Here is a 14,661-nt window from a genome sequence, read left to right on the forward strand (position 1 = left end):
ATCAGTGGGGCAGGAAAACTATATTTCATTCCAAGTGTCTTACCTTGATTTCTCTCACTTAATGACATTAGGCAACTTCTTAAGTGTTTTATGAAAGCAAAGCAATAACTTAGTATTATGTCTAAAATGAAGTAGATTGAATTTGGTGATCTCTACATATTTATAATTAGTTGTCTGTGATTTTAGGTCAATCAGAAAGGCTCACGTGTCCTTGGTTACCTCATATATTCCCACACTGTCTCAATATTTCAGTTTCAAACTAGTTCTACTTCTTCTGAAGTTGTGTGCTTTTCTTGGTATTTTTATTTATTGAACACCTTCAATGGCTCAGGTAGTGTGGTAGGCACAGGTGATAGAAGACGTCTGACTTGACCCTTCTGCCCTCTTGGAACTTATATCCTTGGGCTGCCTTGATTCCATGTTGGAGGTTTATTCTATTAGTTTCACATTATGAGGCTCAGTTCTCCTGGGAGGGCAGTGAAAAGCGGAGTGGCACAAAAGAAGCATAAACCCCAGCTAACTCTTTAGCTTATCATATGTTCTCACTTTTTATGTCTGTTGGAGTTATTTCATTCTAGCAGCTGGCTATATAATCCCAAGAACTCAATCAGATTTCTCAATGCAAAAAGGAAGAGGTAACATAATTGTAAATCAGAGAACCAAAAGAGATGGAATCTGGGATAGAGTCCTCAAATGGTATGGTGTGGTGAGACCAGAGGCAGTGATGTTAGTGAGGGGAGAGGAGCTTGGTTTAGTTGACATTGGAGGGAGGAATTTCTCCAGATTCATTTTTCCCCCATGAGCAAAGCTATCTTTACAATCTGTTAATTTGGGAATGGGAGTAAATGTATTTTGCTTCAACCTATAGACAGTTACTTACTTTTAAAGGAGTATTTAAATTTGCTATATCAAAAATCTATTGTGTCTGGTAGAAAATATAATTCTGTAGCTCATACGATTGTATTTTGCTCTCTATTATGAATTATTTAGAGGATCCTTTTTGTTAACTGTATATCAAAACATCATTAGAGGTTATCTAATATCCAGCTCATCATTTCATTCCCCTATTGAGGCTTGTGGGCCAATTTTCACCCTGTTATACTCTCCAGAATAATGAAACTAATTTCAGATCTTGCTGTGGAATTAAATGCTCATACAGATCCCACCCCCTATGAGACCATAAACATCTGCCATAACATTTCTTATAGCCAAATAACCTTCCTATTACCAGTATGACTAAGAAATCATCAGTGGAGTAAAAGAGGTTAGGTAAGAGAAATGTTCTGGGAAGTATTATATTGCCAATGGTTCTCAGTCTAAGAAATTTTGGCACCAAATAACCATTCTATTATTATTAGATTCTCCATTATTTTTCTAATCTTGAGGATAAAACTGTAACTAGGCAACCATTCAGACTCTTGGGAATTCCATGTCAGTTTGAAATGGTCATAGACCTTCTTAAGGAATATTTACTACTATTGTTATCATACTTATAATACCTTATATATGTTGAGCCCTTATTATATATAAGGCACTTTGCTAAATCCTTTATACATGTATGTCAATCATCACACTGACCCTGTGAGGTGATTATTATTAGGTGTTAACTCCATTTTACAATAGAGAAAACTGAAGCTAAATATATTGCAAAACAACATTATACATCTAATAAAAAACACAACCAAGTTACAAACCCAAGCTGTCCAGCTCTAGAGCTCCTGCATGTACCCACGCACTGCCTGTAAATAATCTACGGTGACTAGCTGAACATGACAGAGAGAGCATTCTTGATAAGGCATTTATTCTTGGAAAAATAAGGTGGCTTCCAGATAACTGGACAAATGGGGATTTATACAAAGGACTCAGAGAAGTGGGGAGAAAAGGAGGCAGAGGCTATAATCCTATGGTCTCCAGTTCCTCCTGCTCTCTCAAGCCCCCTATCTCTTGTCCCATCCTTTTCCCCTAGTCTGTCACTTCCTTTGAAATTGCCTTTGTTTCCAAACCCCTTGCTGCATTTCTTCTCATATTACACCAGAACCCTCATCTTCCTAGCTCCCTTGCTACTGCATGTTCCTCCTCTGTTCATTCTCCCCACCCCCCCCGCTCCCCCCCCCCCCCGCCTTCCTCCCCCACAGCCTGTGGAACACTCCTGGTGGAAATCACTCAGCTATCCTTTTATACCTTTTGAAAATCCCACTCTGTCCAGTCTCTGGGTATCTCCCTTTTTCCTTCCTCTCTGTTTCGGCCAAATCCTCCATTTTGCCCTATCCTACTATTGGTTAGCAGATAGCCTTGCCCCTGTACTTTTCTGAGAAAACCCGGAATATTATAAATGCGCTTTAACTTCTCATTCCCATTCTTAATAATTATTCAGGTCCCTACTCACCTCCTCATAATTTTGTAGGCAATCAATGTATTTCTTTTCCTAATCAAAGCAAACCTTTTGGTTTGAGCTCTTGACCACATTTATGTCCAACCCTGCCACCTTAGTCTTTTAATAGTCTATCTTCTGGTTCTTTCCCCAAGGCCTCTCTTGTATTACAAATTTTGGTCTTTCTTTACCACTGTTTTTCTCTCCTAACACAGTCTGTGCTCATTGTCTCCACTTTTATTTTACACCTACTATTCACTCAACACACTGTACCTGCCCTCATCATACTAAACAAACAACATGGGCCAGGTTATCAATGCATACCCAATTGCTGACTCTAATTTTTGCCTTTCCATTTTCTTACTATTTCTGTAGCTTTTGATGTTATTAACCATTGCTCCTGGCTCTTAGCCTACTTCTCTGATTATTTCTTCTTGGTTTTGAGTGCTTTTTCTCACCTCACCCTTTAAATATTGATGTGTTCCAGAGTTCTGCCCTTGACCATCTTTTCATTTTACACTCTTTCTTTGGGTGAATTTACACATTCCCATGACCTTACCCTTATGCTAATGACTTCCATATCAATATCTTCAATTCAGGTGTCTCTTGTATATGCTAGATTAATAAATCCAAATTTATGTTTGAGGTATCTCTCTGGATGTATTTCAACTATCTGCATCTCCCACAACATATCTAAAACTAAGGAAAATCCTTGCAAGTCATCTTAGGTTTCTTCTTTTCCCTTAACTCTTTTTTCTGCCTTCCTGCTCATGCTATTTCCAACCACATGTCATTAGGAGATGAATTTGTTAACTCTTTTAATTTAATTTTTTTTGCAGTTGTTTCCTATTCACTGTTTCCTCTGCATCTTACATAGGACCTTGTCCTCCCCTGCCCAGTCTACCACATTATCACCTTTATTATTTCTCTTCCTCCAGTCTTGATCCTTTTCAGGCTATTCTCATCACTATGCTCAAGTGATTTTTCTAAAATGTAAAATTGCTGGTATCGCTCCCATGCTATAAATTCTTCAATGATTTCTCGTGGCTGGTACAAAGTCCAAACTCTCTTTAGGAAAGTATATCCTGGTATCCTGAACTTGCTTCTGCCTAACTCTCTAGTTCATACAGTGGAATACATGGAATGTATATGACAGCCTGATTTTGAAGACTATTTAAGGAATTTTATTCTATTCTGAAATTTAATGAGAAAAAATGGCTTTCAAAGAGGAGATGACATAGTAAAAGTCTGAAAAATATCTAAGCATATTTAATTAAAAAGTGTTCTACTTAGGAAGACAAATGGGAGAAACTGGTCAAATTTAGAAAATGCGAGGACACAAAAAGCAGGATGTGAAATGAAAGACAGGGATGGGCTTTCAGAATGGAATTCTATTCTACATATTATCTAAAAGTTGCTATTGCTTCTGTACTTTATGTAAATTGTACCACTTCAAACAATTCCATTTCTAAAACGTTCCCAGTGGTCACTCTTAACTCCATATAGGCAAACACAGTGTTCTGTTATTATAAAATCTTTATTAACCAAGCTATCTACTAAAGATTTAATGCAACAATTCCTTTCCTATTACCTTAAGATTTATTGTTGAGTTTGGGCCAATCTAGAAAAATGCTATAGTCACTTCTCCAAAGATCATCGTACATCAGATATTCTGGCCAAATTATTCTAATTTTGAAATCATAGTCATGTATTTTACGGTTAAATTCTCTTTTATAAACTTTTGGTAGGCCTTTAGGAGCATACAAAATTAATTATAAATCTCCTTAATTTTTCGGTATTTATAAATAACTTTAAAAAGTAAAAAGAGGTAAATTTATGCTAAATATTTTTACATAATAAAGCAATTATTACAAAAGGTTGACATTTCTTAGATACAGCTTGAGGAGAGAGACAAGTGGTATTCATTTTACTATTCTTTATACATTTATTTTTGAAAAATTTTATGATGTGAGAGTTTTTTTGATTAAGTGAAAATGTTATTATCATACCTTTCCAAGTGTAAGGATTATTATATAGAGGCTTCTGAGTCACTTTCTGACATAAATTTCAAGTGGTTGAAGTGGGTGTATTGTCCATTGTAGCACAATACAATTTTGTGAACAATCATTACCTTTGAGTATTAAGTAAAAATAAAAAGTCTCTTAATGTTTTCTATATATTCTGAAATAATTATTTTTTATTTCCTTAGGACTTTTCAGCATGGCGTGGATGATTCTGCTTTAGATTCCTTAAAACCATTTTTCAAGCAACCATTACATTGGCTTTCTTGCATATCACATTTTTATCCTTCTATACTCAGGTGAGAACCTGTGAATGTTATATTATCCATAATTCTATAATTCTTTTTAAAGTTTAAAAAAAATTTATCCATGGAGGTAAATGCATCTTATAAAAATAACTTCAACTTTTATGATACACAGGTAAGTAAAGAATATTATCTTTTTTAGCTCAAGAACCCAAGACACAGGCCTTATAATTAATTATTCTATTAACTTATACCTTTAGTGATGTAGTAGAAAATGTGGAACAACTGGATCTTTCATAGGGTCAGGTAGGCAAACAATCCAGGTCATTTTGACGAGTTCCAAACTTCTGAACATATTTGTTTGCCACGTTATTTTCACATTTGCTTTAATCTATTCGTATTACCTGCTTTTATCTTAATCTATAACCATTGGAGTTATGCCCCTTTAGATATCACTCTATAAGACTTTCACCTCCAAGCTTGTTCCATTCAGCCCAGCTAGAGGCCTGGGAAGTCATCATGGAAATGGGTTTATCTTTCAAACAACTACTTCTTATAGTTAACTCTTCTGTACCTAAAGAAATTATAAATGTATTAAACTTTTCTTTCTTTCTGCTTCTGTGTAGCAACCAGTCTCCACTATTATCCTAACACAAAAATTAAAACATGAGGTGACCAGTCAACCCATATTGGAAAAACCTTAAAAATATTTATGCCCCTTTATCTAGAAATTCCATATCCAGGGATCAAATATAAGAAATTACTTAGAACTGTTGGCAAATTTTATGTGAAATGATGCTTACTGAAGCATTATTTGTGAAAGAAAAAAATGGGAATAAATGTTCCACAGTATAGAATTAGACAAATCGATTATATGATAGCCATACAATAGACTAGTGTGGAGTCATTAAAAGGGCTGATTTTTAAAAATATTAAAGACAAATAATTGGGATTTATAGTTAAGAGGAAACTGCAGGTTAGTAATTATGACATCATCAAAGTTGGCCCAGTTTTTAGAGTGATAACTGCGTATCAAACATAACAAGTGCTTCATGTACATTATCTCTTTTAAACTTTTTCTTTCGTGGAGAATAAGTAATAAGAAGAGAACAAAGCTGGGAGGCAGACTTGAATCAAGGGTTGGCACCTTTTGAAGTTCAAGCTTCTGACAACTATACGTCTATCTTTCAAGGGGAAAGCAGTTCAGGGTGATGTTAACAAATGTGTGTAAAAAATATAAATCATCAGTTATCCATTATATAAAGTCATTTTTATGGTTCAAAATAATGAGGCTTCTGATATACTAATGTATAACGTTTATCTCCAAGGGAGGAATCTAGTATGCCGATTCCCCAAACTTGCAGGATAAGAGAACCCTTGTTTTCCAAAGGCTGAATGTTTATTGGGACATGGGATACAGTTGAGAAGTATTGAGCCATATTATTATACAAATAGAATTAAAAACGTATCTATAGAAAACAAATATTAAAAGGATATATACCAGAGAGTTTATAGTTTTTATCTTTGGTAGGATTGCAAAGTATTTTTGTTTTTATCTGTGTGGTTCTCTATATTTTCCAAATTTCGTATAATAAAAACAATTTAATCTTACTAAGAGAAAAACTTTTAAAAAAGGAAAAAGAACCCCATTTTTTTATTGCTCTTTTGTTCACATGACTTACCCTATTACCTCCATACAGATATTTCTACCTCTGCATCTCTAGCTCATCATATTGCCTTTACCCCAATATTGTATGTCCAGCTTCCTGTTTCTTAAATGACCCACTGTATTACTGGAAACCCAAAATGATGTCTTTGATTGATCCTTCCTACCACTCTTCTCTTGTTTTCCATTCCTGATTACTTTTCTCTTATTCTTAAACACATCCAGGGAAGAAACTTAAGAATGATTTCCATGATGAGCTGCTGCTTTGCATGTTCTTAGTGTGGTGATGTTCATTTGCCTCTTCCTCCAAAGTTCTCTTAGAACCATTCTTTCTTTCCAACTCATTATAACAAACTTAGTCTGTCTTACTATTATTTATCATGTTTAAATTACTGTTTTCATTACATCAGTCTTCTGCTCAAGAACTCATAGTAGCTTCTGATTCACCAACACTGTCTATCCTGGCTTATTTCCTGGAGCACCCAACAGTCTTCTCTGCTTCAGCTCTCGGTCTTCTCACTTGTTTTTAAGACACAATTATTTTATACCTTTAACTTTTATTTATTGCTTATTATCAACTTCAGTCCTTTTAGTTATATAGTTTTCTCTCCCAGGATGCTTTTGGTTCTCTCCTTTGCCTTTCTAAATTCTCCATACCAGGTACAGTATAAGCCTCCCCGACACTGAGTGCAATACTTTCTGACAGTTATTCTCCAACGGGTCCATATAATCTGCTTACAGAGATGTGATCTGTGTGACTGATGATTTGACATGTTCAGAGCAGTGGTATAGTCAAAGGAAGATAGGACAGCAATAAAAGTAATTTCAAAATAACTCAAGTTATTGACTTGCATTTGTCCAACATTGAAATGGGAATTCCTAGACCATCATCACATGACCTTTAAAATCTCCACTTTTCCCTCCATTTATCTCACATATATCAACTGTTTCTGTATGTCTTTTACCTCCCAACTTATCTTTCAAAACTCCATTTCTCACTTTAGCAACTAAAATAAACTGTTCCGGAAAATACATGGGTCAGATGATGACACACTAAAAATATTTTAGAGTTTTCATTTTTGAAAAGAGGAAACTTAGAGGACATGTGACCAAAATGCTTAATATTACAGAGGATCTTAATAATTTATTCATCTACTTGCTCATTTGTTTATACCTGTGCATTATTTCAGAAAGGATTTCAGTCAGCTTTTAATAGTATTAAATGTATTAAGATAATAACTTAAAAGTAGGTGAGAAGGAAAAAACAGAGCAAGGAAGATATTAAATTATAACTTAAAATAAGAGTTACAAATGCATAAACAGTTATATGGATCATAAATTTGTCTATAGGATTACTAGAGAAAACTATGAAGTTTACAAATTGGTAAAAACAGAATTTTTCATGTTTTCCTAGAACCCCTAGAACAGAGTTTAAAAGAGTTTGCTTTAGGGAAAGTAAAAGTATTTTCAAAATAATAAGTAAAATGTACTGTTCCTAGCAGTAGTATAGGCTAATGATGTGAGTTGATTTAGAAAAAGTAATTAATGTCATATTAAATTAAACTAAGGCATTTGGAGAATATATTAATCACAAAGTTAATACTGTGACACCATACTGTACTTTTATATAAATTTTCAGGAAAGAATACTATCTTAGTTATACTGTACTGTGTTATAATGCTTATTATTTTCAAAATCTTCATTTTCTTGTATATTTTTAAAATTTTCCAAATATTTTTAGGTCTTCCTTAGCTAAGTAGATCATAACTGCATACCGAAATCAAGTAGTATAATCAATGTGAGTAAACAGTCCATTCATTCTACACTGCTCATTTTCTTTTATGATGACAACATGGTGTTTTGATTTGTGGATAGTCCATTCCGAGCTATAGATATTTCTTTCTACTATACTTTTGTTTCTATTATGCTTTTACTAAATGCAACCTTGTTTTAAATTTATATACCTTTCTTATATATATTAAGCTACCTTTGGCTTCATTATGTTATGTGCTATGTGAGTCTTTCATTTAGTTCACCTTATGTTTGTCTATTTATTCAATAAATGCATTTAAATTTTTTTATTCAAGTAGGGCATTGTGCTAGGTGTTAATGTTGAGAGAAAAGTCAGACAGTGAAGTTTGAGATTAAGTCTCTTTCCTCAAATAGTTACATACTGGTGAGGAATACAACTTTCACAACCTACCTAACAATAGCATAAAATACCATTGTCCACTTTCTCCACCTGAAGACACACTATTGTTTTCTTCTTGAGATATTCTCCCAATTTCCTTCTTCTTTTCCTATTTCTGTTTCTCTGTCTTCTTTGCAGGTTCATCTGCTTTGAACTGGCCATTAAAAATTGAACATCCTTAGAGTTCTATCATAGAACCTTTTTCCAGGTGAAGTCATACATGCCTACAGCATCATGTATTCATGTGGACCCAAATTCGTATCTCTAATTTTAACCTCTCCTGGGACTACAGACCCATAAGTATATCTATGGGTGACAACCATACATGAATACTTGAGGTTTACACGTGGATCATGAAGACACCTCAAACTCAACATGAGCAAAAGTATACTTGGGATATTTCCTTCCAAACTAATCCTCTTCTGTTATTTCCTATTTTGGATAGTGGTACCTCCATGCAATTGGCTAATGGTGCTTCTAAGCCATAGACCTAAGAGGCAATACCTCCCTCTTTCTTTTCTACTATATCTAATCCATTACCGAGTCTCATTAATTTTAACCCATAATATTTGCTATCACGTGGTACAATCTTTGCCTTAGTCCAAACCATCAACTCTCTTCTGACTTCTTCAATAATCTCTTTTTCTTCCTGTGTATATGTTGACTACCATTTCCAATATTCTCCAAACTGCAACCAGATATTTCTCAAACCCCAAACTAAGTTTTATTATTTCACATGTATGGCTTAAAAACCTTCCATGAATTTCCCCTTTGTCCTTAAATATATACAGAAAACATTTTTAGCATGGCCTATAAGACCTACATAGATGTGGATTACCTATCTCTGCAACCTCTTCTGATACTGCAGTACCCTGTGATTCAGCTCTTCACCTATTAGCCTGTTTACATTGTCTTGCTTTGCCATGTTTCTTTCTGCTACAGGATCTTTGCCCATGCTTTTCCATTTTCCTGAAATCACCTAGTTGATGCCAACTTATCATCCTTTCTCAACTCCAATGTGACTTATGTAGGAAAGCTTTTCATTTAACCCCAAAGACTAGGCCACTTATTATTATTATATTTTCTAACAACATCTTTTGCTTTTCCTGTATTGTTTTCATAATTTGTTCTGAGTGGTAACACTCAGTAATGGGAAGCATGGTCTTATTGAGGAGGTGGCCTCTAGTATCCTGAAGAGAAAACATCTGGGGAGGAGAACGAAAAAAGGGCTTTGGTCTCCCAGCTGCTGCTGACAGCTGTTCCACAGGACTGAGAAAAAGAGCTTAGAGAGCTTGTATTCTGATGAGGTGCGAAGCTTTGACATGGAGCCAATAGCCAGGGGAGAAGTAATGAGAGCTTTTTAACACCAAAGCTCTTAAGTGGCTATTCTGGAGCGTGGATGGACAAGCAGCGGGATCTTTGATAAGATTTTCAGAAAGTCATGTGCCTATGGAGCAATTATTAAATGAAAATGTCAAATGAACTAGGTACTTGATGTACCTAGATATCCTACGGTTTATATCTATGAATATCTCTCATTTTCTATTATGTTTTAAAGGCTTTAAATAAATAATAACATGGCAATGGAACCAGTAATGAGATTATAGAAGACAACTATAAGTTTTTATATTAGGGAGACATGGTTTGTAGACTTATATATTTTTGTAGTTTTGAGAAGTAAGTCGATCTATGTGATCTTCAATTTCCCTGTACTATATGAAACTATTTATATTGATATTGATCTACTTGAAAACAGCATGCAATATCATTGTCTACTTCTTCCATCTTGAAACATTTTCATTTCTTAACTTCTGAGATACTCTCATGGCAATCGTGAAGATTAAATGAATTAATGTGCCTACATGGCACTCATCACATAGATACTAAACAATCATTCACTATTGTTGTGTTACTAAAGAGCTACATGTTTTAGAAAGTTGCAGATTTTATCAATTAGCTAAACATGTTAAAAGTACCTACTACATATAAGATAAAGTATAGAGAATATTGAACTATTTCCTCATTGGATCTCTGTGCTTATTAGAAATATGATGCTAGGGGAGAATTTTCTTCAATTCCATGTAATAGGATATTAATTATCTGGTAGACAGGGACCAGTAATAGTTAAAAGCTCCAGAGAGATAACTTCAGCTCCTCATAAAAAGTGGCCAAGTAATTGGATAGTGCCCAGTGTCTCAAGGAGTCAGGTGCTAGATTAGCACTTCAGAAAGAGTCTCAAACTTATGGCTAAAATGTAATATTATTTTAAAAATTAAAATAAGACTTTTATAGATTTTTAGAAATGGGATATGCTAACTTGTGTAATATTAAAGTGTGGCGGTAGGGTTATGACTTTTAGGTACTAATATCTTTGGGCGATTCTGAGGAAATAAGGTCATTTCAAGTGAAAAAGTTTAATTTGCTAAAATCAGGAAATAATAGAAGTTCTCATAGGTTGAATGCCTGCCCTCTAAGTTGTGCATCAGTGTAAATACAACCAGCCTTGAAACAATGAGACTCTTTAAGAATGTCAACTTACCTTATTGAACAAAGTTATTAAAAATCAAGGAAAATACTATATACAAACATTTAGGTGAACCCTGCTAATTTCTGTTTTTTCGATCATCTTTAATTATAAAGATCAAAGAGACTTGGCTATACCCATTATAGAGATTAAAATATATGCAAACATTTTCAATGCTATAACTATATAAATTTTACACCCTTTAGGTTAAAGTGATAGAGAAAATATTTTGGTTCCCCGCCCCTCCCCCCCCGCCACACACAACGTTTTTCTCAGGTACTAAAGTCATCTTCTTAAAGGAAGATGACAAAATTGATTTAAAGATTTGTCTGTGCTTATTTTCCTAGAAAGATTTTGAAAAATCAGTTTTGGAAAGCGAAGAGAAGTATACTAATATTGGGGCTTCCCCTCTGCTTTCATTTTCCCACTTTAGGACTTTTACGCTCAGTTCCTCTTTAGTTATGCCTTTGCCTTTGTTCTCTGAATTTTATAACTTATGGTCTCTGGTATAAATTTGGGCCAATAATCCTTGACAGGAACCATCTGGTGGAACTCAGTCCCTAGATATCTTGAATAACATGCTCCAATTTGGGAATCAACCTTGAGACCAAAATCTCGATTTTGGGTCAAAACCATGATGTCCTCAATCAGGAGATTAAATAGAGCCCAACAGCCTCAATGCTGGAAAGTAGAACTTATCCACAAAATAACAACCAGGTTACGTGGACAGAAACGTGGAGTAGCAGAATGAACATGGATTTTAAATTCAGAGAGACCTGGGTTCAAGGTCCAGCACCCACATTTCTTAGCTAAATGAACTTGGATGAGTTTCTCAATAATTCCGAAACAAGGATTAAATGAAATGAATACTAAATGTCTCCATTCATGTCTTATTTTGGATTTCTCCAAGAAGAAGACCTTGAGACAAGGACTCAAGAGACAGTAGTTCATTTTCTAAATGGAAGAAAAAATAGAAAGGGGAATGAGTAAGTGAGACAAAGGAAGAGGGCAAATAAAAATTAGTGTCATCAAGCCAACTACCAAGGAGTAACCAGAACTTAAATGTTCTGGGGAAATTCTTGGAGCCATTGCGAAATTCACATTTCAATGTTATCCCACCAAAGGAGCAAGGATGCTAAGGTATTTATACAGCAGTCTCCATCAGTTATTGATTGAGGGCTGCACTAAAGGTGTTAATTCACTGGCATTTTCAGGCTTTCTTGCTGGAAAGTAGAGAAATGCAGGTTCTTAGTCAAGCCAGTACCAGCTGAGTGGTAAGGGCAAGAGAATGTGGGGACATTGACAGCATGTGCTTTGGTCTACTCTTTGCACAATGGAAATCCACCCGTTTCCCATGGTAAGTGCTCTGAGACCTATCCTTGATTCTTCTAGGTAATAGTTGGTCAGAATTTCTTTAGGAAAAAACATTTTATTACATTAGAGTTAGTGGGACAAACTAGAGTATCTCCTGATATAATTATTTCAGAGTCTGCAAGTGATATTCCTTATTATATTCTCCTACTTATTCCAGCTTCCTCTCACCCTCAGGGGTCAAAATAGTGATCTCTGTTGTTGCCAAGTGGAGTCTCTGAGCCCTTTATTCCTGAGAGGTTGAACCCCTGACTATCGTTCACTTACTAGTGTGTGGTTATTTCACTTGCATATTTATGGTGATTACAAGTCATTAGAGCAAAAGGGAGATGCACTGGTGAATCTCTTGAGTTATATATTCTTCTCTACCACTCCTATGTAGTAGCAACTCTAGCTTCTCATGGCAATGAGAGTTAATTTCCCTTACCAGTAGAGTAACTCCTTTCTTTGCCTGATAGACTGCTGGCATAGCAAGTGAAAAATAACCAGACTGCAGCAATAACTTAAGTTTAGTAAGATTCTTAACCATTCCCTGGTAGAGGATTACCACGGAAACCAGGACCACCATTCTCACAATGCCTGTGGAGATTACCAGGATAGAAAACACAAATTCCCCCAAATGGATCATCGAGAGTACTGGGGAGAGGGGTTCATTCTACTTTTACCTGTTGGTTCCCAGATCCATGTAGTTTATCTGTTGGGGACATAGTATTATATAATGGCTGTTGGTTCAAAGTGAATATTAAATCTTGAAGGACAGTACCCTATTGCCACAGATTGTCATCTCCAAGCTGTGCAGTCTAGAGTTCATTCCAGTCTTCCATGAGTCTGGCAGCTTCTGCATGACATGTGTATGTTGGGATCAATGACTCCCATGGTCATGTGGTCTGAGCCATAAGGTTGCTCATGTTGCAGTGGAAACTCAAGCTGGCATGCACTAATAGAATCAAGATTTTTTTAAACTTTCTATTATAGTATAAATACATATTTTTAAATTGCAGAAATTACAACTGAAGTACTTAATGAATTTTTATAAAGTAAACATCTGAATACAGCTAATATTTTTGCCTGGTAATTTGTTAGTTTCATAAACCAATAATGATTGAGTCTCATTATTGTATCTCTCCTTACGATCTGGATTTGAAAAATTCTTTAGGCCAATTTATATCCAGAAATATAGTACTTATTAGAATATAACCTAGTATAATCCAAGCATAAATTCATCCTGTCTCTCAGTACAAGATTTATACATTCCAGTGGTTTTATACATTTTTCTTCTCTTCTTTGTATCATAGTGGAATTCAACATGTACATATTTGATACATATATATAAAAATATATATAAAATTTCCCTTTCTGTCATTTTTTGTGAGGCTAATCTCACTTTCACAGCTCTACCAGCTCAAAGGATGAGGGAACATATGCTTCTCCATATGCCCAACACAGACTCCTCAATGCATTTATTACTCAGAGCTTAGTGATTGAGGAATGTTTGTAATATTTTATTTTTCCTCATAGTGAGTCATTCTACTGTACATTTCAAAATTTGTGATAAGTTGAAAGATCCCAGAATTGAGGTACATTTCAACAAACAGCTTCCCATCTGGTAAATGAGAGGTTTTATTTATAACCAGGTATTCAGATACAGTGGTATGAAATTACACTAAAATTATTTTGTTTTATTACATGTCTAAAAGGCTGAGCAAATCGTTAACCCCCTCTGATCTATTCTCCACCCTATTGTCAGATCGGGAAACTCATCTGCCTTAAACTCATCAATGGGCCCCAAATCGTCACCATGGTTAATGAGGCCCTCCATGATCTGGCTCCTGTCCCCTTCTTTAGACTATCTATCAAAGATCCCCCTTTTTTAATCCCCCCCTCAAACTGGATTGTTCAGTTCATTAAATGTATCCCTACATCAGCACACGACTCAAGTAAAATCTAGGAAGTATTCAAAAATTAAGTCAATTTTACTATACCACTTACCACCAATTAGCTACTTTCCATCTACTGAACCCAAGCAAGTTCCCAGAAGTTAGCACTTGGAGTTTAGGAGAGAAATAGGGACTGCCATCATGAGGATTTGCTTCAGCATTTCAGTTTGAGGGGCTCACCTAGTGGATTCTTCTCTTGATATCATGTCTGGAACTACTGCAAGAGCCGGACCAATTTGGAAATGCCCAAGGTAATTCAGAACGCCTGAACTAGTGGACTTGACTCTTCTGCATGAGCGTTAAGTAAAATAGCTAGCTGCTCCTCTCTCCACCAC

The 14,661-nt window shown here is 35.3% G+C and overlaps 1 protein-coding gene across 2 annotated transcripts in view; it reads left to right on the plus strand.

Moving 5' to 3' along the window:
- Positions 1-14,661, plus strand: part of KIAA0825 (KIAA0825 ortholog) — a 352,289-nt gene that overhangs the window by 111,210 nt on the left and 226,418 nt on the right. For both annotated transcript variants that reach the window (XM_036226108.1, XM_036226109.1), the window contains one exon: positions 4,581-4,691. In XM_036226108.1, the coding sequence (XP_036082001.1) occupies positions 4,581-4,691 (111 nt within the window). The remainder of the gene's footprint in view (positions 1-4,580; positions 4,692-14,661) is intronic.

Source organism: Rousettus aegyptiacus, unplaced genomic scaffold (genome assembly GCF_014176215.1).
Source record: "Rousettus aegyptiacus isolate mRouAeg1 unplaced genomic scaffold, mRouAeg1.p scaffold_m13_p_8, whole genome shotgun sequence".
NCBI lineage: Eukaryota > Metazoa > Chordata > Mammalia > Chiroptera > Pteropodidae > Rousettus > Rousettus aegyptiacus.